General features: G+C 38.5%; 2 protein-coding genes and 1 pseudogene across 2 annotated transcripts in view; 2 read left to right on the forward strand and 1 right to left on the reverse strand.

Moving 5' to 3' along the window:
- Positions 1–474: 474 nt before the first annotated feature.
- LOC139703658 (zinc finger protein 120-like) lies at positions 475–8,354 on the reverse strand. The gene is given in 4 exon segments (XM_071607137.1): positions 475–1,581; positions 2,549–2,577; positions 2,744–2,870; positions 8,067–8,354. Coding segments are annotated over 4 exon segments (1,551 nt in total).
- Positions 8,355–14,018: 5,664 nt separating this feature from the next.
- On the forward strand, positions 14,019–14,962 carry LOC139703674 (olfactory receptor 2L13-like; annotated as a pseudogene).
- A 3,008-nt stretch (positions 14,963–17,970) lies between these two features.
- The window catches only part of LOC139703659 (serine protease inhibitor Kazal-type 5-like), a 30,365-nt gene continuing 22,372 nt past the window's right edge, over positions 17,971–25,963 (forward strand). Inside the window, exons 1-5 of the mRNA XM_071607138.1 lie at positions 17,971–17,986; positions 21,248–21,276; positions 22,074–22,201; positions 23,992–24,055; positions 24,916–25,043. Coding sequence (XP_071463239.1) covers positions 17,971–17,986; positions 21,248–21,276; positions 22,074–22,201; positions 23,992–24,055; positions 24,916–25,043 — 365 coding nt within the window. The remainder of the gene's footprint in view (positions 17,987–21,247; positions 21,277–22,073; positions 22,202–23,991; positions 24,056–24,915; positions 25,044–25,963) is intronic.

Here is a 25,963-nt window from a genome sequence, read left to right on the forward strand (position 1 = left end):
TTCCAACATTTCTTACAATCACAGACTTCTCTCCAAGAACACAGTCATATATGAGAAGGAAAATGAGATATCACACATTCTAGAGGACTGTTTTCCAGTGTGAATAAATGGCTTTGAAGGTAATGGGGAAAAATGAATGATTTGTCATATTTTGTACAGAGTTATTCACTCCAATGTGGTGGTGTACACCTGTAATCTCAGCAACTCTGGACACTGAGGCTGAAGGATCACAAGTTTAAGGCCAGCCTGCACAACTTAGCATGTCCCTAAGCAACTCAGCAAGTCCCTGATTCAAAATAAAAAATAAAAATGACTGGGGATGTAGCTTAGTGGTAGAGCACACCACTACCAAGATTTAAAAAAAAAAAAAAAAAAAATTCTACTTTGTGAGTCCTTCAATGTCTTTGAAGGTGACAAGAAATATTGCCACATTTTTCATTCCAAGAATTTTTCTCCAGTAAACTTACTACATGTTTATGAGTGAAATGGTAATAACAGAAGACTTTTCCCATTGTTTTCATTAGTAGGATTTCTCTCCAGTATGAGTTTGTTCATGTGAGTGAAGCTGAGTGGATGAAGCAAAGTCTTTTCCACGTTGTTTATGTTTATAGGCTTTTCTCCAGTATGAGTTCTTCCATGTATGTGAAGATGACATGATGTAGTAAAGGCTTTTCCACATTGCTTCTCCCCAGTATGCATTCTTCCATGTCTGTGAAGTTGATGGGCTGTAGCAAAGGCTTTTTCACATTGTTGACATTCATAGGGCTTCTCTCCAGTATGAGTTCATTCATGTGAGTGAAGGTTAGAGGAGTGAGTGAAGGCTTTGCCACACTGCTTACATTTATAGGGCTTCTCTCCAGTATGAATTCGTTCATGTACTTGGAGGTAAGAAGAGCAAGTGAATGCTTTGCCACACTGCTTACATTTATAGGGCTTCTCTCCAGTATGAATTCGTTCATGTACTTGGAGGTAAGAGGTAGTAGTGAAGGCTTTCCCACACTGCTTACATTCATAGGGCTTCTCTCCAGTATGAGTTCTTCCATGTACTTGAAGGTAAGAGGAACGAGTGAAGGCTTTGCCACACTGCTTACATTTATAGGGCTTCTCTCCAGTATAAGTTTGTTCATGTACTTGGAGGTAAGAGGGAATAGTGAAGGCTTTTCCACATTGTGGACATTCGTAGGGCTTCTCTCCAGTATGAATTTTTCCATGTTTGTGAAGGCCACTGGATGTAGCAAAGGCTTTTCCACATTGTTGACATTCATAGTGCTTCTCTTTAGTGTGAGATTATTCATGAGAGTGAAGGTGAGAGGACCGAGTAAAGGCTTTGCCACACTGCTTACATTCATAGGACTTCTCCCCAGCATGAGTTTGTTTATGTATGTGAAGGGAAGAGGAATTTGAGAAGGCTTTTCCACACTGTTTACATTCATAGTGCTTCTCTTCTGTATGAGTTATTTGATGTCTTTTACATGAACTGGGATTACTGAAGGCTTTCCCACATTGCTCACATTTATAGGGCTTCTCTTCAGTATGAGTAACTTCATGGCATTTAAAAGATCTGGAATATTTGAAGCCTTTCTCACAATGTATATATTCATGGCACTTCTCCCCAGTATGAGTTTGCTCATGTCTTCTAAGCAAATAGGGGAACCAAAAGTCTTTCCCAAATACTCTACACCTAAAATGTTTATCGCCACTGGGTGCTATCAGTTGTCTCTGAACATCTGTGAAAGAAGAAAAGGCTTCACCACATTGTGTACTTTCATAGGGTTTCTGCCCAGTATGGGTTTCTTCATGCATTTGAATGGAATTGGGACAACTGAAGACTTTCCCACATGCTGTATTTTTATAAGGTCCATTTACAGTTTGTATCAACCTTTGTGTTTGAGCACTTCTTAGAGAAACCAGAGATTTCTCATATTGTTTAAATTCACATGGCTTCTCTTCACATTCCACATGCATGTAGGGTTTCTGTCCAGAGTGAGATGTGATCTGCCTGTGAAAGAATAAAGGACATACGAAGTCTTTTGAATACATAATGCAGTAACATGGATTTACTCTATTAAATTTTTTCTTTGTCAGGTTAATTTAACCATGACTTCTATAAAAATGACCAGCACATTATCAATGCTTGATTAATTAATGATTTTCTATTCATTAATAGGCTTATATTACCACCAATGCAGTTAAACAGTAGGTTTTCTGACTTGTTCAAATTGCCTGAAAATAAACAGAGTGAAAGAAAACAATCCTTACCAACACAGTTTCCCTATAGCTTTTATCCAAACAGTGATATGCACATATGCAATTTCATAGTATTTTTTTTTCATGTTGACTACTTTGAAAAGACTGAATATCTATGTTACATGCAAATATATATATATATCTGGTAAAAAAAAATTATAAGAATAAACACATTTCACATTGTACATATTTCTTTGGTTGGTTTTAAAAATCAGATGACATTGTAAGATTTCCTCAAGGACATTGCCCCCTCTGGTGAGTACAATTACCTTAGACTACTCCCAGAATTTTCAATCTGAACTTCAATGTTCTTGTCTTCCCATGTGTTTCCTAAAATGGCAACACAGAACAATCATTATGTATTACTTATAGAAAAACTTTGCCACAGTCTACATGCATTTTATGTTGCAATAATTCATCAAAGGATTCCCTTTTCACATTCTACATAAATGACACTGGTTCTCTATTTGACTAAATAAAGAAACATCACTAATACCTATAGAAATCAGGTTTCTGAGGACTTCCAGCATCACATCTCTGTAAAGATTCTTCTGGGATAGATCCAGCAAAGTCCATTCCTCCTGGGTGAAGTTCACAGCCACATCCTGAAAGGTCACTGAGATCTAAAATATCACACAAATCTGTAGTGGAGGCCAGAAGAGATGGATAACCTGGGGAATCTATAATCAACATGCATGATGTTCACATGATTCTCTGGCCCCAAATAAATTCCATGATTTGGTCCATCAAATCTTTAGTATACTCAATTCCTCATAGCCATTTCAACACTAAAATTGGGCTACTCACAGGCAAACAGTAGAGTATTTTACACCCTTAGTGGTGAGTTCACAGGAAGTAAGGCTTGCTCCGAGGTCACTCTTAACTTCTTTGTTGGTTGACCGCTATTGCATGTCCTAACAACGTCCTGTGCAGTACAGAGCTAATATTAGCATTTAGTATATTACTTACCTTTAGAAAAGAAAGGTGACTGAGTAGGAAATTGCTGGAATAAGAAAACTCAGCATTTGAGACAAATTCTGCAAACCATAGTCTAAACACCATGGTATTTACTAATCTTTTTTTTTTTTTTTTTCTGAAAGTCTATTGTTCCTTCCTTACAGAAGTGCCTATAATCAGCCTTCACACACACCCTCTGGGCATGTGCTCACTACAGAGCTTCCCTCATAGACAACCTCTCAACCACTTAGTCTCAATGTGTTAAGTGGAGATTAAGCTCATCCAGTGTGATGATTAAACCAAGGGAACACGTATAAGTTTGCAGGTGCTTTACTCCAGACCAAATTCAGTAACAAACAAGTGCAATGATTAATAAACAGAACAATTTGATAATTTCTAATGATTAATGTCAAAGCAAAATGGGGTAGGTAGAACGATGGCATGTATCTTAGAAATAACTCAATGTCCTAAGATGTCACCTTCTCCCAATAGCCTTATAAAGTTTTATAAGACTCTTAAACAGTCTTCTTAATAGACAGCAGAAACTACTTTTCCAAATCTCATAGCAATAATGAACGTCCAACAATTAACAAACACTTCTGAACAGTAGATGGTTCACTAGCATAATATATACTCATGTGCCACATAGCCATGTTCTGCTCAAGGACATTCTGGTCAAGGATGGCTCACATGTGCAATGGTCGTCTGTTGTGAAAGAGATTCCTCATGACCGTAGAGATGCTGGTGCAAACAAATCTAAGGCAGCAGCACTTCCAGGGTGTGGTAAAGCAGTAGGATTGCGGCCCAGAATCCTCACATATCCAACACAGTCTGGGTGTGAAATGGGCCACTCCATGTGTCTGTAAGCACGCTATGATGTCTACACAGTGATGGAGGAGCCAAAACAATCACCTACCAGAATGTGTCCCTGCAACTTACACACAACCACACTCAAGGACTTAAGACATGTGACATTTAGAGCAGCACAGTATCAGCAGAGGTTAGCAAGAGACCATGAGAAAGCCTTCAGTGGGTTGGCCTTCATGCTGTGGAAATGACAGCAGGTGTTGTGGAGACAGATCACAATGATGGTCCAGGCAAACTGGAATCTAAGGGGCAAAGGCATTGCATCTCTCTATTCTCTGGACAGAAGTATATTTATTATACATTCAAATGTGAAAAAATAAGATACTTTTTAGAAACCTGAAAGAAGATGCGACACGAGACAAATCACCGGAGAAGTTCCACTTCATTACAAAAGGCTGTGGGCTTATATAGATGTAAGGAGAGGTGGCAGGGCTTAGGTAAATGACGGGTCACCCGTTTATTGGTAAGTTCTTCCAGATGTCAGTTCCGGAGCCCACAAAATTAGTTCTTATTGGGGCTAAGGTTTCCCCCTGGCAGGAGTGAGTATTGGCGCTGGCGGGAGACAGAGAGGTAGGAAGAGAAGCACCTCAGGCGCCATGTTGGGTTTTTGGGGGTGTGGCTGCCATTATACCTTTTCCCAACAAAACCTACAGGAAATTTAATGTAATTTTATTTATGGTGGGGCAAATAAATAAATAAATAAATAAATACCACAGAAATTGAACCCAGGGCTGCTTAATCACTGAGTCACATCCTAAACACATTTGTTATTTTGAAACTGGGTCTCACTAAGTTCCTCAAAGCCTCATAAGTGGCTGAGGATACCTTTTAAACTTGCAATCTTTCTGCCTCAGACTCCCCAGTTCCTGGGATTACAGGCATGAACCACTGCTCCCAGTGCAAATTTACTATTATAGAATAAGCTAAAGAATTCTATAAAAATGATAAGCAGTAAAGAAAAAAGATCAACACCAACATGATACAACAGACAGCACGGAACCTTCACAGTCCTATCATAAAATAGAACAGGACAACCTGGAACCATCACGGTACTACCATAAAACAGAACAGAACAGAGAGCCTGGAACCATCATGGCACTGCCATAAAATAGAACAGAATAGAGCCCTGAAAGAAACTCACACAATATAGTCAATTGATCTTTGAAGAAGGAAAGTCATTTACATCCAAATGACAATGATTCCAGAGAAAGGAGTGCTCCATACCCATGCCTTCCGGAAACAGTGGAAACACAAGCAGGACCATCAGGATAAGAATGCCATCATGCCTGAAAACCCTGAGAAGTTCTCAACAGCTACATGAAGCAGTCACGAAGAACAGTGGAGAGCCTCAAGCATGGAGTGACCTTCACACACGCCCTTCAGATAGCTCCTCTCTGGGGCAGGTCAGTGGCCTGATCTCTCAGTGTGAGACCCAGGTCACTGGCTCAAGGGCACACAGCAGATCTTATCTGAGTTTCTGAGATTTTTTCTATTAAAATAATCACAGAAGTATCTTAATGTCTAACAGGAAAAAAAATAAATAAAAAAGCCTCTCACTCTTCTAAATCAGAAGCAATCACTGTGAAAATTTAGTAGGAATTCCTCAAAGTGTTTTAAGTAAACACACAGCCTGCATCTAGCAATAACAGTAAATCATTGTTTATCCACTCAAATGCCACATAAAATCGGGTGGGAGTGAGCCTAGGGAAAATTTCTAAATCACATTTCAAAAATACCCAGGTTCAATAAGCTGAGGCAGAAGGATTGCAATTTCAATGACAGCCTCAGCAACTTAGTGAGGCCCTAAGAAACTTGGCAAAACCTGGTCTCAAAATTAAAAATAAAAAATTAAACAAAGAGGGCTGGGGATGTGTACCATGGTTAAGCACCCATGGGTTTACTGCACAGTATCCACCCCCCAAAAAATAAAACCACCTAGGTATAGTGAAAAGGTAGGAAGTGCGTGTAGCCCAGGAGAAATCCTTTCAAAGAGGACCAAGACCCACATGCTCAGCACTGGTTGCTCTCTAGGCTGGGTTCTGCAGAGAGAAGGGAGAGCAGAGTTTTAAGCAGAAGCACCCTGTGTTAAGGCAGAGGCCCCAGCACAACTACCCACAGAAACCAGCACAACTACCCACCGAAACCAGAGGAGCTGAGCTCTTGCTGTTTCTACTGCTCTTTCCTAGCTTGCAGTAGAGGGGAAGAGGGGAAAACGAGAACAGTAGAGGGGAAAAATGTTTTCCCTTCTGTCAGCTCTTAAACTGTGAAAGTTTCCATCCTGTTCTATTATACGGGAATTCAGGGAAATCTGTCAAACTGGCTGAACACGAGATTATTCATTATACATAGCACATACAACACTCTAACAGAATGCATGAAGCCTTCAATAGGAATAGTGCCATGGAAGAAAGGGAGAAACACAATTCCATTCACTTTTCAACAACAAAATATACACAGAGTACTGAGAAACAGGAAAGCCCAACTCATCAACGGAAAATAAATGACTTGAAATTGACCATCCCTAAGAAAGATCAGATTCCAGTATTCCTACAATAAAGGTCTTTCTTTCTTTTTTAACCATGAATTGAACACAGGGGTGCTTTACCATTAAGTCACACCCCAAGCCCTTTTTATTTTATATATTTACTTTTATTTTGAAATAGGATCTAAGTTGTTCAGGGCCTCACTAAGATGCTGAGGCTGACTTTGAACCTCAAACCTTCTGCCTAAACCTCCTGAGCCACTGGAATTACAGGCTTGTGCCACCGGGCCAGTCCTAGGCTAAACATTCAACTAATTGTCTTGAATTTTTAATATGCATTGACCTGAAAGGAAGTCAAAATACACCAGGCAGAGACATACAGAACTGCCCAGGACAATAAAAACCCACTGTTACATTGGGAGACAACACCACAACTCTGTCAGGTCTGAGACCACGCAGCAGAGCAGCAGACAGGAGGGCTTCCCTGGCCATTAGCCAACAGCAAAGCTCAGGGTCACAGCAACACCCCCCAGGACAGGGCCCATTCTGAGCCATAAACCACATCCCTACAAGTGTGCAACACCAGTGAAATCCCAAGCATGCTCAAAGAACATGGGAGTTAAAGCTGAAATCAGATCAGAAGCAGCTGGAAAGCCTCCAGGAAATGGAATGGGAAACACAGGCTCTAAACAGACACAGGAGGAAGAGGTGACTCAAGGGAAAAGTTGACAATTTTGAGCGAAATGAAATGTAAAAGTGCACTGTAGGAAATCAGATGGTGCTTTGGTAGTATTTAAGGCATTTATTGCACATTTCAGAAACGAAGGGCTAAAAGCAATCATTTACCCTTCTACTTCAGGAAACCATAGAAAGAAGAGCAAGGTAAATGTAAATTAAGACAGGAAAGTAAAAAAGAGACTACTGATGAAACTGCAATCAGGGTCACTGTTAAAGCTTCCCTAGTTTTGACGGTAAATAAAAAATATGTCCTTTGCAATATTTCACTAGGGAAAAAATGAAAATTAATAGACTGTGTCCATTTGAAACATAGTAGGAAGAACGAATATTTGATAAAGCTGTAAAGTGCAGAGGAAGACGGCATTTTAGAATGAATGCAGGAGGCAACAGCAATTTTAAGGCCCTACAGAAATCTTCGGAGGAACTATAGTAGGGGAAAGAAGATGGATTTGTGATCCTACTTCCTCCACATTTGGAAGACTGCATGCAGGCAACCAGCAAGGAAGGGAGGGGACGCCAAGGACCTGAGCCCAGCCCAGCCCAGCCCACGGGTACAGAGGCCCTGGGCCATCCGCCAGCAGAGACTGGGCCGCACGCTCTGCAGCTGAGCTCTGCAGCTGACCTCGGGACCCAGCCCTCTGCCAAGCCGGGGGACCAGAGGACAGAGTCCAGGGTCAACCGCCAGCAGAGACTAGGCAGCATGCTCTGCAGCTGACCTCGGGACACAGCTCTCTGCCCACCGCCAGCCCTGACTCCTCCACGCTCCGCAGCTCACCCGCTGGTGCTGACCCGGTTCCGTCAGTCCCGGCTGCATACTCACCATTTTTGCTTCCGTGGTGACCCGCTGTCCTCTCCAGGCACCGGAGCTTGCCCGAGAACACAGGCTGCTCAGAGTCACAGAAACCTCAGAAGCAGAGGACTCGTTGCCTGGAAAAGCAGGAGCGGTGTTGCTGAGGAAGAAACTCCCGCCAGAACGCGGAAGCCCGCCCTCCCCCGCAGTCGGGCGCACCTGATTGGACAGTTCCACCCGGCGTCCCTGATGGACCGCCTCCAGGCGCGGCATCGTGAGTGACAGCTAATATCACCCAATCACTGGCAGACATAGGCGAGAGGGACAGATCCTTGGCCCCCGCCCTGTTTCAGGCGGGGCCTCTTTGCCGTTCTGGGAACCAATCGCGGAAGGAAGCTTTTGCTGGGAACCTGGCCCAGAAGGTGGCTCCGGGGAGAGGCTTTCCTAGCACGGGTGAGGTCCTGGGTTGTAACCTCACCACGGAAACGAACAGCAATGACAGCAACAGTTCCTGGGGAATCTGAGGCAGGAGGAGCCCAAGTTCACGTCAGCTTCTGCAAACAGTGAGACCCTCTCTTGAATAAAGTAAAAACGGCTGGGGACCCGGCTCAGAGGTCGAGCCCCACTGGGTTTGATCCCTAGGATGGCAAAGAAGAAGAACGAGGTGTTTACATGCTATCAGCTGGTGTGAGCTCAGGATTTACCAAGACAGTCTCAGAACTTGTGAAACATTGTTTAAAGATATCATATATATCACATGATATCAAAAAATGAGAGCAATTTGACAATTATTTTAATAATTGTCAGCCCCTCCTGGCCTCTGCTCTTTTGAAGAGGCAACCTGAGCTAAGAAAGGAAGCAATTGGGATTCCTGCTTTGGCTCCGTGTCCCATCCCCAGCAGTACGAGACAAAAAAATAAAAATTAAATTAAAAAGGAAGGAAGGAGGCAATCCTCTAGGACAGCAAGTGTGCGGGGGATATAAAATGGGCACCTTGTGCTTAATGTAGATGTTGTACATTCTACTATTAGGGAGTCCTAGGCAGAGACCTGACTCTGGTGATCCCACAGGTCAGGTCAGCTGTTTACTCCAAAACCAAGCAGAAAAGGTCATGATGAAAAGCAGGAAAGGGACGGTGATCAGTGCAGCTACAACAGAAAGACAAGGGAACCATGTCCTTAGACCTGGCTTCAGGGGTGACAAGGACTTTGAGGTTTTATACAAAGGGTGATCATAGGCATGTATGTGTACATGGGGTTTGGTATTATCTGTGGTGTCAGGCATTGATGGGTCTCATAACATGTCTGTGAGCTCATGCTCACTTGCCCCCTTCACACACATTACTCCATTGCACAGGTCGATTTCACCCAGGCAGACCTTGTCTCAAAATAAAAAATAAAAAGGCCTGGGGATGTACTTAATGTTTTATCACCTCTGGGTTCAATCCCCAGAGTTTAATGAATTGATGTAAACTTTAAAATCCCTCAGTGTGCTGATTTCCAGGGTTATGACCTTAATTGGGATAATGCTTTTCTGTGGGTCTGAGTCTCCTCCATGTTTGAGGTATGGAAGGAAGCGGGGAGACACACACCTTCAGACCTCTCTATGTGCTGGACACCAGAGCTTTCTTGTTCCATCTCCAAAATTATCACCTGAGGTTGTTAGGACTGAGCAGAGGGTCAAACTGTTTGCTCATTGTTCTTGGGGTGACTGTGTGTAATGTTTTAAAAGTATGTTACTTATAAACTTTACAAGAAACACTCAGGATTCTACACTTGCTTCGCTTACCTGTGTTAGGATCTGTCAAATGAGGATTTTTTTTTTAACTACATAATTGAGCAACGTGCCTTGAAGGATGATTAAGAGACACACTGATTTAGACATACCTTGTAGCCACAGAATCAATATTCTGCAAGTTATAATGTAACTAAAGGGTGGTGTTTCATGTAATTCTGGGGCATGAAAATAAACCCAATCTACAATGAAGAAACTTGTTGGTCATCAATGAAAAACAGACCATCAGGGCAAACTCCAATGTCTCAGATTATAAAATCTTCAAATCCAAGATGCAGGAAACTGAAAGTAAATATTCTTATCAATTACCAGACAACAGAAGAGTTTTCAGTTTTGCAAAAAAGGTAATAATTATTTCAATAATTATCATCAAAAACATTATGACACTGAATCATAATTACATGGCAGTGAATGTAACTGTCAACACAGGTCTCCCTTCAAAATGACTGGCCAGTGGAATCATAAACTTACAGCAGACAGTGTGTCTAGCACTTGGCACTGCCAGGACTGCTGGCTCCTGTCCTCTGAAATTTAACCTGGACTAAACAAAGGAGAAAGTACCCTAGTTTCTGGGGTATGCATGGTAAATACTAATGTATATAGTGATCTAGTCAGATTTTATTAGTTTGGTCTATATTATTAATTTATTCCTAAGGCTATTATTTTGTTCAATTAATCAGAATATCTTCTTAGAGCCTACTATGCAATAGACCTTTAGCCAAAAAAAGGGCAGAGACACAGGATTCAATGGGTCCCACCCTGTTCCTCAGGAGCACCTTACTCTGCTTATGTACCCAGGCCTCAGGGGTACCCCTAGAGTGCTTGGGATCCTTTAATAAACCCAGGGTCGCCCCAGCTGTCCTTATTGCCCACTGCCCAGTCTCTGCCCTGGGGTCCTCCTCTCAGCTCTCTGCTCAACCAGAGCCTCCCATGTGAGCTCCAGAAGGGGACCTGACCCCATGCCACACCCACTGGCCTCTCACCTGGTCCAGAGCAGAGTCTGAGTCCTCCCCTCCCTACACACTTGCCCTGTGGCCTGAGCTTCCAGAGCCCTCTTGTCTCTGCTGCTGCCCTGATGACCCAGGCAGGCTCCCTCCAGGGCTGATCCTACTCCTCAGTCTGTGCAGAGTGGTCCAGAGCCTGAGGGTTCCCACAGCAGCACCTCCTTGGAGTGGTGCTCAGTGCTGCTGCCCTCTGTCCTTCCTCCCTGCTTTATTTCTCTTTCCCATATAATGGCTGTGTAACCACAGAACATGTTTGAGCTGCTGCTGTATTTTCTGTGTCACCCACTAAATATTAACTCCAAACTGTGGAATCTTGTGTATTTTAACCACTAAAGCAAGTCGATACCCAGCAGCACTGCCACAAAATGGAACGAGTGAGCACAAGACTTGGGGCTGAATGTATCACAAAGATGGTGGTCTAGTGTTTTCTCATTTCCTTTGTGGTTATGGGTTTTTGTCTCCAAGTTTTTAGAAGCAGAGTTGCCTGTGGTCCCATCTGTCCCCATGCACCTGTTCAGTTCCCAAAAACATGTTTTCACTCCTAATATTTGTCAATTAGAATGTTGTATGAATGTTTTCCATTTTTTATTAGATGTATTTTCAAAATATTATTTGTTCACCACAGTTATATGTAGCAACAGTTGTTTTGTTACTAAGTGTAAATGTGACAAAAAGCTATTAATTATTGTTCTTTCCTCTTCAAAAATCTATAATTCAAAATGACCCAAATTCATAGCTGAGATACAATGCAGTCTCGCTGTTTCTTTAGATGGATGAGTACAAATCTGTAAAGCAGAATATCTCACAGCAAGGCTAGATATGGGAATAAGTCAAATATAAAAATATTACAATGGGCTGGGGATGTGGCTCAAGCGGTAGCGCGCTCGCCTGGAAAGCATGTGCGGCCCGGGTTCGATCCTCAGCACCACATACAAACAAAGATGTTGTGTCCGCTGATAACTAAAAAATAAATATTTAAAAAAAAAAAAAAAAAATATATATATATATATATATATATATATATATAATAATCAGAGTTTATACAAATTTGGGAAAATAGATGAAAGGAAAAGCTTATTTCCAGAAGTGAGATGACCTAAAGAGATAAAGGAGGGGTATTATGAATTGAGTTACAAATATAAATACCATATTTGAGTTGTATTACAAAAATTAAACTAATAAAAACTTGAAACTTTTATCAGCTTAGAAATGTGTGTATCAAAATATTAACAGTGGGAATCAATTTTAAAATATTGGGGTTAACTATAAATAACATTTCCTTAACATTAGACAAAGTAGGATATAGGAGAATTTAGACTACCTGACCCTAGACTACCTGGTTAGCATCTGGGATCTGTTGATTTTAACTAATATGACCTTGAGAAAATAAATCTTTCTGTGCCTCTGTTGTTTTGTCTACAAAATAGTGATATATTGACACTTACCTCTTAAGGTTGCTGTCAGAATTAAATGAATTAATAAGTACAAAGTACTTACATAAAAGTACATAAATACCAATGTCAATGAGAACAAATAGTAAAAAATAAAATTATCTAGAAGGGTAAAGTTACTCATTTTATCTCGTCTTTTTGGTTTCTTAATTTTTTTCTCTTTTTTGGTGATGAACATCTAATTTTTGTTACTTTCAATCAGACTTTAAATCAGTCAGATTTTAAATTTCTTAATTAGATTAAATTTTTAAATTCAATCAGATTTAAAATCAATTTAACAATAGCTATAATTTTGAAGGAAAAAGAATTTATTATGCTTTACTTATATAATTAATTCTGAAGAGAATAATTAAAAATACAGATAAGCTAAAAATCGTGAATGTACGACAGTAAAGATTCTTTCCTAGTTGAACTGCAAGGTAGCAGTTGATTCACCCTCAGCCTTCACCTTATGGAAACTGAAATACAGGACAAGAAGAGGAAACAAACATGCTTTCTAAGGTCCTTGGGCTTTGACCTGCCTGAAATATGGAATTAGGCATGATCACATGGAGAAGTGTTAGGAGGATACTATAGAACACACAATACCTTCACAGTGTTAGAACAATGCTTTGGATGGTGACCCACTTCTAAGACCAGCTGAGCAGCTTCTGTTTAGAAGGTGAGCAGCACAGCTCTGGGAGAAGACCCTGGCTTACTCAGCTGCAGCAGTGCCAGTGGGGAGGGGAGAGCAGGCACTAAAGGTGTGGAGGAGGCGAGGTCACTGAGGATGCAGACTCAAGCACACAGGGCACTTCTGCGCCCCACAGGCCATGTCTGTGGTGAACCTGAGTGCTGAGTTGGGGAGCTGGGAAAGCAGGATCCTGGCTTCCTCCGGGGCTGAGCCTGGTGCATAGTCCTAGGAATGTTCCTGCTGGGAGTCGGCAGGCAGGAAGGCTCCAGCTACCTCACTGGGTTTCCTGTGCCTGGTATAGGCTTTGTATTCCAAGACCATGTATGTGTCCAGGATGTGCTGAGATGGTTACCAGAGAGAACTGGGGCAGAATATACTATCAGATTTTAAAATTCAATTTAACAAAAGCTATGATTTTGAAGGAAAAAGAATTTATTAAAAAAGGCTAATAGAGTCAATTCATTCTTATCCTTCTTTTCTGTTTCTTTTCCTATTTATTACTTGGCTTTAGTTTTTTCAAGGAAATTAAGGCAGAAGGGAATTATGTCAACCCTATTGTGTTGCTATATTGTGGGCATGTACAACTATGTAACAACAAATGTGATTGTTCTCTATATCACACCAATTAAAAATGGAGAAAGAGGGCTGGGGATGTGGCTCAAGTGGTAGCGCGCTCGCCTGGCATGCATGCGGCCCGGGTTCGATCCTCAGCACCACATACAAACAAAGATGTTGTGTCCGCCAATAACTAAAAAATAAATATTAAAAAATTCTCTCTCTAAAAAAAAATGGAGAAAGAGATAGAAACATATAAGCTACTATTACCAATTTGTTTTCTGAATCATACAGATACTTGTATAAAAATTCATTTAACAAAAGCTGTGTAGGATTAACAACTCATTCTAATCAAATAGTAATAAGCTTAATTTATTTTATTCTCCTCTTGTTTTGTCATGATTATTACTTAGTTTTTGTATTTATTTTTATTTAAAAAAAATTAAAAGAGTGTACTTTCATGGAGAAAATGAACCAAACTTCAAATGATTCATTTTGTTGGGGTTGCCTCCCCAAAATCAAGCTGGACTACTTCTCTTGCTCCTGATCATCTTTGTGTTTGTTCTCGCCTGTTTGGGGAACTCAGGAATGACTGCCCTCATTTTCTTGGACCCCGGCTCCACACCCCCATGTACTTTCTCCTCAGCCAGCTCTCCCTCATGGACCTGATGTACATCTACACCACTGTCCCCAAGATGACATACAACTTCCTGTCTGGCCAGAAGAGCATCTCCTTCCTGGGCTGTGGTGTGCAAAGCTTCTTCTTCCTGTCCATGGCCGGCTCAGAAGGTTTAATCCTGGCCTGCGTGGTCTGACTGCTTTGTGGCCATCTGATGCCCCTCCACTATCCTACACATATGAGTAAAATGAAGTGTGTGAAGTGTGTGAAGATGATGCTGGGGTCCTGGACACTGGGCTCCATCAACTCCTTGGCACACACTGTCTATGCCCTTCATCTTCCTTACTGCAGGTCCAGGGCCATCAATCACATCATCATTCTTCTCTGATGTTCCCACCATGTTGCCCCTGGCTTGTGGGGACACCTGGGTCTATGACACATGGCGTTTGTGAGCACAAGCCTGTTTCTCCTTGTTCCTTTCCTTGGCATCACTGTGTCCTATGGAGGGGTCTTTTTCCTGGCTTCCATATGTGCTCAAAAGAGGGAAGGAGAAAAGCCTTCACTGTGTGCCACACATTTACCTGTAGTGACATTGTACTGCACACGGTTTGTCTACACTTATCTCTGGCCCAGGAGTCTCTGCTCCCCAGCAGAGGATGAGTTTGGCTGTCTTCTACACCATCCTCACCCCCATGCTCAATCCCATCATCTACAGCCTGAGGAACAAGGAGGTGCTGGGGGCCACGGGAAGAGTGTGTGGGATGTTCTCCCCCAGGAAGAAGTGACCATGGCCGTCCCTGCTCCTCTGCATCACTTCAGAGTAGTGCTGACAAACAGAAGGATAATGCTAGCCACCTGTGCAAATTAAATATTCTAGGATGCATTTAAAAGTAAAATTAATGTAAATCTTATGTTGGTTATTATATATATCCACAATCATTATGAATATGTTTATGTTAAAAAATATTATAATGTTAATTTTAGCAATGTTGAAATTAATCATACATTATTTTATATTTTATACAATATGTTACACATGTTACTATAATGCATATAATAATATCTGTAATAATATCGACATGTTATCATTTTGAAATATTTGAGAAGATATTATGACTGTTCTTGTCAAGTTTGTTTTCATTTTAATTTCTCAAGGTCTTGTATAAATTCTGACCTTAGAACACATGACAATTTCCACCCTACACTTGTCAAGTGTCCCAGAGAATTGTGGGGCCTTTGTTCATAGAAGCAAAGGGACAGTGAGTGACTTATAGTACTTTCCTTCAGGGCCACATGAAGCTTGTCTTTCAGACAGTTATTTTTGGCCTTTTGGGATAAAGATTTGCATTCTCAACCCTTATAAACAACTGTCTATTTTCTTTTAAATTTTGGGTTTATTTCTTGTAGCGAAATTGAATTTTAAGTATCTTCTAGCAACCACTATTATTTATAAATAATTATTAATCCAATAAATATTTGGGGATGTAATATGTAAAACAGCTCTTTCTTGCAATGGGGACAGCTGTGACATGTTTCTTTCATTGCCATTTTCAAATTCCTTAATCCATTGCTGTCCACTGTCCTGGGGTTTATATTTTTTAATTTATTTTTTTATCAGTTCTTTTTAGTTCCACATAATATCAGGCTTCATTTTGACATAATTATACAATCATGAACTATAACTGACTATGGATCAGTCCCCAGTGCTTCCTCTTCCCTTTCCCCTCCCTCCCTTATTCTCTTTCCTCTAGTCTCCTCATCTTTCTTGTATTTATTTTTTTTTTAAATTAGTGCCTTGTGGATATATATATATAAAGGTGACATTCACTGTAGTGTAGTCATGTGTGTAGATAGGAAGGTGTGATCAGATTCATTCCCCCTTTCTTCCTGTACTTCCTCCCTCCCCTACAATACCCTTTCTCTACCCTCCTGATCTCTATCTTCATCAAATTACTCCCCCTTTTCTCTTTCTCTTTTTCCCTTCTGTGGCCTAGCTTCTGCATATCAGGGTATATATCCAATCTTTTGTATTCTGGATCTGGCTTGTTTCATTTAGCATGATCTTCTCCAGTTCCATACCTTTACTGGCAAATGCCGTATTTTCATTCACATTTATGGTTGAATAATATTTCATTGTGCACATATATCACATTTTCTTTATCCATTCATCTGTTGATTGCAATTTAGATTGGTTCCTCAATCAGAATATTGTAAATTATGCTGCTAAAAACATTGATGTGGCTAAATCCTTACAGTGTGCTGATTTGAGATCTTTTGGATACTGAGGGCTGGGAAAGCAGGAGTGATATGGTTTTTCCATTCCTAGTTTTTTGAGGAATCTCCATACTGCTTTCCAGAATGTTGCACTAATATGAAGTCCCACCAAAAATGTATAAGTGTACCTCTTTTCTCACATCCTCACCAATATTTATCATTATGATTTGTATTCTTGATAATTGCCATTGTGACTAAAATAAGATGAAATCTCAAGGTGGGTTTTGGTTTGTATTTCCCTGATATCTAGAAATGTTGAACTTTTTTCATATATTTATTGGCCATTTGTATTTCTTCTTTTAAAAAATGTCTGTTCAGGTCTTTTCCCCATTTCTTAATTAGATTAATTGTTGTTGGTGGTGGTATTTGGTGTTAAGTTTTTTGAATTCTTCATACTTTCTGGATATTAATCCTTTTTCTGAGGAGCAGGTAGCTAAGATCACCTATTGTGCACTCCCTCTTCATGCACTTAATTGTTTCCTTTGCTGTTCAGAACCTTTAAATTTGATGTCATCTCACTTTACTGATTCTTGGTTTTATTTCTTGTACTTACAAGTTTTGTTAGGGAACATAATGCCTGTGGCAGTATGTTGGAGACCTGAGCCTATACAATTTTCTTCCAGTAGCAGGGTTTCTGATCTAATTCCTTAGTCCTGGATCCACTTTGAGTTGACTTTTGTGCAAGGTGAAATATAGGGCTCAAATTTCATTCTTCTATATATGGACATCCTGGTTTTTTAAAACCTTTTTTTTAAAAGGGTTTCTTTTCTCCAGTATATATTTTTGACACTTTTGCTGAGTATCAGATGACTGTATCTATGTGGGTTGGTCTGTGTGACATCTATTCTATTCAATTGGTCTTCATGTCTGCTTCAAGGCTAATACCATGCTGGTTTTATTAATAGAGCTCTGCAGTATAATTTAAGGTCTGGAATTGTGATGTCTCCATTATAGCTGTTCTTGCTTAGGATTGCTTTGTGTGTTATGGGTCACTTATCCTTCCAAAGGAATTTTAGAACTCTCATTCTAGTTGTGTGAATAATGTCATTGCTATTATGATGGGGATTGCATTGAATCTGTATGACACTTTTGTATGGCCATATTGACAATATTAATACCGCCTATTCAGATCCTGAGAGGTCTTTTTATATGCTAAGGTCTTCTTTATTTAGTGAAATATAGATCATTTTTTATTATAGAGGTCTTTCACATTCTTCATTTGATTAACTTTCAATTGTTTTTGAGGTTATTGTGAATGGAATCGTTTTACCAATTTTCTTTTTCAGTAGCGTTATTAATGGAGTACAAGAAAGTGATTGATTTATGGATATTAATCTTGTATCCTGCACTTTACTAAAATTGATTAGCAGCTCTAGCAGTCTTCTGCTGGATTTTTTTAATGTTCTAATTATAGGACCATGCTGTTAACTAGATTTAGAGTTAACTAGATTTCTTCTTTTCCTATTTCTCTTTCCTTTCCTTCTCTTACCTGATGGCTCTGGCTAGAGTTTCAAGAACTATGTTGAATATGAGCGGTGAGTGTGAACTCTCTTGCCTTGTTCCTGTTTTTAGGGGAAATGCTCTCAGTGTTCTCCATTCAGTGTGGAATTGCTCTTGGGTTTGCCATAGATAGCCTTCACAATGCTGAAGCAAGTTCCTTGTATCCCTACGTTCTCCAGGGTTTTAAACATGAATGGCTGTTGGACGTTGTCATAGGCTTTCTCTGCAGCTATTGGGTAGTCATATGATTCTTGTCCTTAACTTTATTTATGTGGCAAATTACATTTTTTGATGTGTGTATGTTGAACTAATTTTGCATCCTTGGAATAAAACACACTTGGGCTGGGGATGTGGCTCAAGCGGTAGCGCGCTCACCTGGCATGCGTGCGGCCTGGGTTGGATCCTTAGCACCACATACAAATAAAGATGTTGTGTCCGCCAAAAACTAAAAAATAAATATTAAAACACACTCTCTCTCTCTAAAAAAAATAAAATAAAATAAAACACACTTGTTCACAGTACACTATCTTGTCATAGTGTATTTGAATACAATTTGTCAATATTCCATTAAGAAAGTTTACACCTATATTCATCAATGATATTCGCCTGATTTATTTTTTCCTTGGTGTGGCCTTGGTTTGATATCTGGGTGACGTGACTTTGTTCGTATGTGGTGCTGAGGATCGAACCCGGGCCGCACGCATGCCAGGCGAGCGCGCTATCGCTTGAGCCACATCCCCAGCCCCGGTGACGTGACTTTATGGAATAAATTTTGCAGTCTTCCCTCCCTTTCTATTTCATGGAATAATTTGAGGAGGATTGGTATTATTTTTTCTTTAAAGGTCTAGTAGAACTTGGTTCTGAGTTTTTGTTAGAAAATCTTTTAATAGTTGCTTCTATTTCATTTCTTTATATGAAGTTTAAGTTTTCTACATCCTCATGTCTTGATCTGGGTAGGTTATATATCTCGAGGAATTTCTCAGAATCTTTGAGATTTTCTAATCTATTGGAGTATAAAATTCCAAATAGTTTCTCACAATAGTCTGGATTTCAGTAGTATCTGTGATGATATTTATTTTTCTATCTCTAATGTTGTTAATTTGTTTCTTCTCTTCCTTTCTTTAGGTTTGTTTGAACATTTATCAATCTTCTTTCTGTTTTTAAAGAACTAACTCTTGTGTCTTGTTGACTCTTCGTATTGATTTTCTTAGTCTCAATTTAATTGATTTTGTCTATGATTTTAATTATTTCATGACTCCTCTTGATTTTGGTGTTATTTTTTTTCTTTTTCTAGGCTTTGAGGTGTAATATTAGATTATTTATTTTTTTAATGTAGGAACTCAGTACTGTAAACTTTCTTCTTAGAACTGCCTTTATATGGTCCCAGACAATTTTATATGTCTCTATTCTTATTTGTTTTTATTTTTTTATTTCTACCCTGATTTCTTCTGTGATCTATTCCTTAAGCTAAAGTATATTATACAAACTTCAGGTGTTAGAATGGTTTGTTTTTTCATATCATTTTAAAATTATATTCCATTTTGAATATAATTCTTTAAAGGTCTGGCAGAATGCTAGGACTTATCTCTTTTTTAATTGTATTTGCTAAAGTTTGCTTTGTGCCTTAAAATATGATTTGTTTGAGAGAATGTTCCATGTACTGCTGAGAAGTAAGTGATTTTAGTTGTCAATGAATGAAATATTATATAGATGTCTGTTAGGTTCATTTGATTAATAGTATTTTTTTTTAGTTCTAAAGAATCTTTGCTCAGTTCATGTCTGAATAACCTGTGTAGTGGTGAGAGGGGGTGTTTTCAAATCACCAAGTATTGCTTTATCATAGTCTACTTGTTTATATTGAGAAGCATTTGTTTTATGTAAGTAGATGAACCACTGTTTGTGTCATAGTGTGTTCAATCACTATATCTTTTTGAATGATTCCTATAACCATTATAAAGTGACTTCTTTGTGTCTCATAATTAATTTGACCTGAGGTCTACTTTGTCTGAGATGAGAGTAGGTACCTCTGCTTGTTTTCAGCTATCATTTCCATGTTATATGTTTTCTCATTTTTTTCACCTGAATTTGTTGATGTGTTTGTAACCGTGAGTCTCTTGCAAAAAACCATATTGTTAGATCTTGTTTTGTTTTTAATATAATCTGCCACTGTAGGTCTTTTCATTGAAGAGTTTAGACCATTTACCTTCAGTGTTATTATAGAGAGATGTTTTTTTTTTTTAGTTCTAATGCATAATTCAAACTTTATTCTTCTTTAATTGACTATTCTTTTGCTACAATTTATTCCCATGCTGGTTTTCATTTTCCACTTTAAAAAATATTTTTATTTGTTGTAATTAGTTATACATGACAGTAGAATGCATTTATGCACTTTGATATATGTAGTCACATATATACATCCAATAATAATGTCGTTTTCATTCTACTATCTTTCCTAACCCCACATCCCCTCCCCTTCCCTCCCATCACTTCCCTCTACCTAATCTAGGGTAATGCTGTTCTTCCCTAGTGCCTCCCCACCCCCACCTTATTGTAAATTAGCGTCCACATATTAGAGAAAATATTTGACCTTTGGTTTTGTGGGATTGGCTTATTTTGCTTAGCATGATATTCTCCAATTCCATCCATTTACTGGCAAATGCCATAATTTTACTCTTCTTTAAAACTGAATAATATTCCATTGAATATATATATATATATATCTGGGGCAGATTCACAGTCTAGTAGAGTACTTAAAGTCTTATATAAGTGTAATAAACTTTATGAAATAAGTGAGCAAATAAATGAATGAAATAAAATTATTTATCTTATTTTCACCCTACTAGTGACTTCTTCCTGAATATAGGAAGTGGATAGTGAAATAGTGTTTTATGTTTTCCTCTTTATATTAAAATCTTCTTGTTTTATAGCCTTCTAGGAGAGTTCTTCAAGCATATATTCTGGTTGATAAATTTACTATATATTTGTATATATCCCCTTACTTGCTTTATTTGTGGCAAACTAGATCATCATAGGAATATGTTCTAAGTGTTCCATATCTACCATTAAAATATGTTGACAGTTATGACATCAAAAAATATTTTTCAATGTGAGGTCCAAAGCATGGGGTACTTCCATTTTGTTCAACTGATTTTAGATAGAAGTTAAATTTAAGATAACACTCTTCTTTAGTTAGCATATGTCACAATAATTGTTGCCAAATAATATTTTGTGAGTATCTGTATGATCTTTACCACAGACCTGGAATGTGGGTAGGGTGTGAATTCTCATTTTTTCAGGTGAGGAGAATGAGGTTCAAAGAGGTGAGGTAAGTGGGTGGCACGTCTGAGATATAAACACCAGCCTTCAGTTATTGCCAGATGCAATTGTTTTCTCACTATACAGGTGTCCTTAAGTCTATGCCATATTATTAGAGCAGAGTTTTGGGATTTCTCTGATTATCCCTAAAAGATGTTTCAGCTTTCTTGGCTTGATTGTCAGTAGAGAAAACATTTAAAATAACAACAGATGATTAGAATGTGTTAGGACTATTTCAACTGCTATACATGTAGTAACATGCTTACATATCCTTGTAGTCCTGAGAGGTTGGTGAAATTATGTTCTGTTAGCAAATGAGGACGATTAAGTGCCATGAGGTTAAGCTACTTGCCCAACCCATACAGCTAGCAAGTGGTAGAGTTAGAACTATGAACACAGAAATGTGGCTTTTAATAATCATTCCAATCTATGATTGCAGAAACTTTATAATTTATAGCTTACAGACTTTTCATATACATTACCTGTGGAGCCTCACTAACACTCTATGGAGAAGGAGGGCAGGATTTGACAGTGTACCAAGTTTCAGAGAAGTGATTTGACCAACTCCACCCAGATTGCATGTGGTCGAAATCATACTGATATCCTTTCTTTTGAAAGGTAATTATATCTCTATTCTTAGATATGTTCCATTACCCATGATTTTATTAGCTTACTAATCTTAATGTTTTTTTTTTTTTCTTTCTGATGGCGAGTTATGTGATTCTGGGCTTAAACTTTTAACCTATTTATATCTAATGAATATTTTATTTCTTGTATTTTAATGCTCCTTGATAATGTCTCTTTCAGCTGAATTGCAGTGATTTCCAGAAAGGAGAAAAAGATGGGGATTTTATCTGTACTGCTGATGATGCTGCAGTTTGTGGCACAGATGGGAAAACATACCGCAACAGATGTGAACTGTGTGCTGAGAATCAGTGAGTGGTCTGCCTGTTCTCTGCACAGTCATAGGACGGCTTCCCCCCATCTTTAAGATAATTCATTTTGTAGAAGTTAGCCACCCATAAGCTATTAGTACCACTTTTTTTTTACCACTTTTAAGAAAGGAGTATGTAGAGTTATGTATGTAGCATAATTTTATATTTTACTTTTGTGTGCACTGTCATCACTGCCTTTATTAAGTAAACAGGATAGGGAGATTTTATATATGTGTGTGAATATGTATAATATCTGTACACATGTATGTATGTACATATATAGACATATACCTGTATGCAACATGGACGTTATATGTATACAGGTGTGTCCTTACACACTTCTATCAATCTATTTATCTAACATGCCATTTTAAACAGAATGATTTCATCTCAAATGATATATATGTTCATTAATTAAAGTAGTATTCATTAATTAATTAGAGTAAGAAATTGGACCTTTAAATAATGAATTTCTTCTCATCTATTTAATCTTTACCCAATAAATAAAGCATCTCACTGCCCTATATTTTGCCCCCCTTTTATTCCTTCTCCACCCTGGAGGCTAGGCTTGGTTATTGATTGTTTTCCATCAACAAGATGCAGACCTGCTGTGCAGGTTCTGAATTGTGACCTCAATCTTGAGTTGTCTGCTCTTGAGTTTTTGCAAATATAATACCTAATGTATGAAAAGAGTAGTCGGGTCATACTCATTCTTTGATATTCTTTAAGTTTTATCTTTTCTTACAATAAGAATCTCCCACCAAAATAAAACTCTGATCCTTCAAATGTTCAAATTTTTAGAAAACATTCTAAAATTAGGCTCTGAACTCCCACCAAGGGCCAATATAAAGAAACAGAAAGGAAAATATACATGTGAAGAACATGCAGGTTGTTATGAGATATATTTATTTTGTAACACAATTGCAAACAAAAGAAACACTTGTTTTTTACTGTCTTGAGTGAGGAATCCTGTCTAACATCTTCAAATCTCTAATCCAGGTGAAAATTCCTCTCCTTAGATTTCTAGAATACTCCTTGTTATTATACACTGAGAAACATACTGCCCGTTAGGTTTCTTTCTTAATATTTTAAGAATTTAAAATTTAAATTTTAAGAATTTAATTTTAATAATTTTCCTCAGCCAATATCATTGGAAAACAAACTTCTTATCAGTCTTACATATTTTATTTTTATTTGTGTTATTTTTGTTGTTATACAGATCTTAAACTGCAAGCTGCCTTTTTAGAAATTAGGAAGTGTCTTACCTTTATGGTTCTATATTACCAGATATTTTTTAAAGGTCTACTAGACTGAAAAGAGTAAATTATCAGAATTTTAAGTACTTTTCTTGAAAAAAATAGATTACTACTCAGTGTAACCCAAATGAAGAGAACTATAGTGGGATGCTGGATAATAAAAGCTTGAATTTGTTTCCTTAAAATAACAAGAGCAACAACAGCAAAGTTCCAGGAAGCATCTCACATCTAATTACAAGTCTTCCTTTGGCCATCTTCTCATGTGAATTCCCACCCCAGACACAGGAAACAAAAGGTCTCTGGAAATTACATTCACAACTCTATAAACGTTATCAGCCTTCCAACAGGGCCATTTCTTTGACTTCAAGTTCTAAATGAATAGGCTGTCATTAGACAACTGAAGTAAAGAATGAAATGTAGCACTGTTCTCAGGAGGAAAAAAGAATCAAAATACAATGAAGAGAAGCAAGGTGGGAATGGTGGGGAGTTAGTTCTGTGATATTAACTGGTAAATCTGCTAACTTGTGATTTCAGGAAGACCAGCTCCCAAGTTGGCATAAAAAGCGAGGGAAAATGTGAAAGCAGTAATCCAGAACAGGTGAGGGCAGGAGTCAGGGTTGGGGAAAGCCATGGGTGGTGGTGGGTGACCTTATAGAGAAAATGAGTGCTCTCCTCTTCCTCTTTGGTGCATGCCTGCAAGGAAGTAGTTCTTGTTTTGCTTGAAATGGAATAGTGAATACACCAGCTAATATGGAAAAGTAGTTGATAGTTCCTGAAAAGAATCACTTTACTTAGGTGGTTAGACCTTCCAACTCTATTTCTGCTTTTATTTTTAAAAAAGAAATCAATCCATCAATCTAAAGGAAACTGCATGTGTGGTGAAAAGGGCCCTAAAGTTCAGTCATTTAACCTGATTTGAAACTCCAGAGTTGTCATTTGCTGACAGAAGACCTTGTAAATTACTTCACTAAAATGATATTTAGTATAAATAGCTACTTTCAATGCTGATTCTGTGAGTCTGCAATGATAGGGGAAAAAAGAAAGTGTCAAATGCATGTGGGGCTTGACATTTTCTAGCTGAAGAACATTCCTGCTCTTCAGAGTTCAGTTCCCTTGCTTTAGGCCTCTGAGGTACTTGAGATTACCTCCCTGAAGGATTTTACTACATACTATTTTAAATGTTTCTTTATCTGAATCTCCTAGGAGATAGTGAGCTACCTGAATTCTAGCACAATCATCAAGGCTTATTGCATTAATGAACTAATAAGCAAATGAGTTCTATACTTAAGTATAGAATTACAACTACTCATTGTGCTGCCTCTACACAGTTGGCACTGCTTTAGATGGCTAGGGCCATCATGATGCAAGAGGTGCTGGCTTCTGTAAAATTTATGAAAGCAGTGTTGTAAGTACTGCAGTCATTCTAACAAATGCCAAGTTCCTTTCCCTGTTCTTCAGGATGTATGCAGTGCTTTTCGGGCCTATGTGAAAGATGGAAGACTTGGATGCACAAGAGAAAACGATCCAGTTCTTGGTCCTGATGGGCGAACACATGGCAATAAGTGTGCGATGTGTGCCGAGCTCTTGTAAGTATCCTCATACCCAGGTAGTCCTCTGAGCATGCACAGGGTTTCTCCCCAGGTACCCCTCCATGGAGCAAACATTCTTTTTAGGAAGCATGCAATCCTTTGTCTTTATAATGTGAAACAGGCTTTGCTTTCAGAATGGCTTGTTTTTTTTCTTTTTCTTCATATAATCAATTGTAGTTTCTAAAAAGGAGAGAATAAAGTGGTTATGCTCATTATTAATTTGAGACCCTGCATTTTTGGAAATACCCAGTGTTTTATAAGGCATAATGTTTTAATATTCAAAAACAATTTTATATAGAATGATCTAGGTCAATAATTTGGCATGCATTGCTTCATTTGGGCATGTGGAGAGACTCTTGTTGAATAATGACAGTTTAACTTTGATAAAAATAATGATGATGATAATAATAATAATAATAATAATAATAATAATAATAATAATAGTGCCATGTGTCTAAATTCATTGTTAGTGTAAGTGAATGTAATAAAAGAAAAAGAACAATTGGGTGAACCTTTCTCTGAATGCCTGGCACTGTTTTAGACACTGGAGACTCAGATATGTATATGAGACAATTAGTCTTTTATATTCTGTTAAACTAGGAATAGACTCTAATCCTTGCAGCAGCAAGCCTTAAAATGCTATATTTACATTACTGAATCTTTAAAATCAGGGCAAAAGAAGATTTAACAGATTAATAAACTTCACACTTGCTTTTGAAAATGACCTTCAGCAGTTGTAAATTCCAAGGGCATGTTCCATCAGGTTCAGGAGACAGTGATTATTATTGGTTTCCAGACAGGAAAGAAGTGGATTTCCACTTTCTTACCTAGGAGGCATGTGCTTTTGGTGTTCAAACCTGCCCTAAATTCTGTGGTTTTCTGTTTCTTTTCAAGCACCAGCTGAAAAAAGAGTATTT

Source organism: Marmota flaviventris (genome assembly GCF_047511675.1).
Source record: "Marmota flaviventris isolate mMarFla1 chromosome 5 unlocalized genomic scaffold, mMarFla1.hap1 SUPER_5_unloc_2, whole genome shotgun sequence".
NCBI lineage: Eukaryota > Metazoa > Chordata > Mammalia > Rodentia > Sciuridae > Marmota > Marmota flaviventris.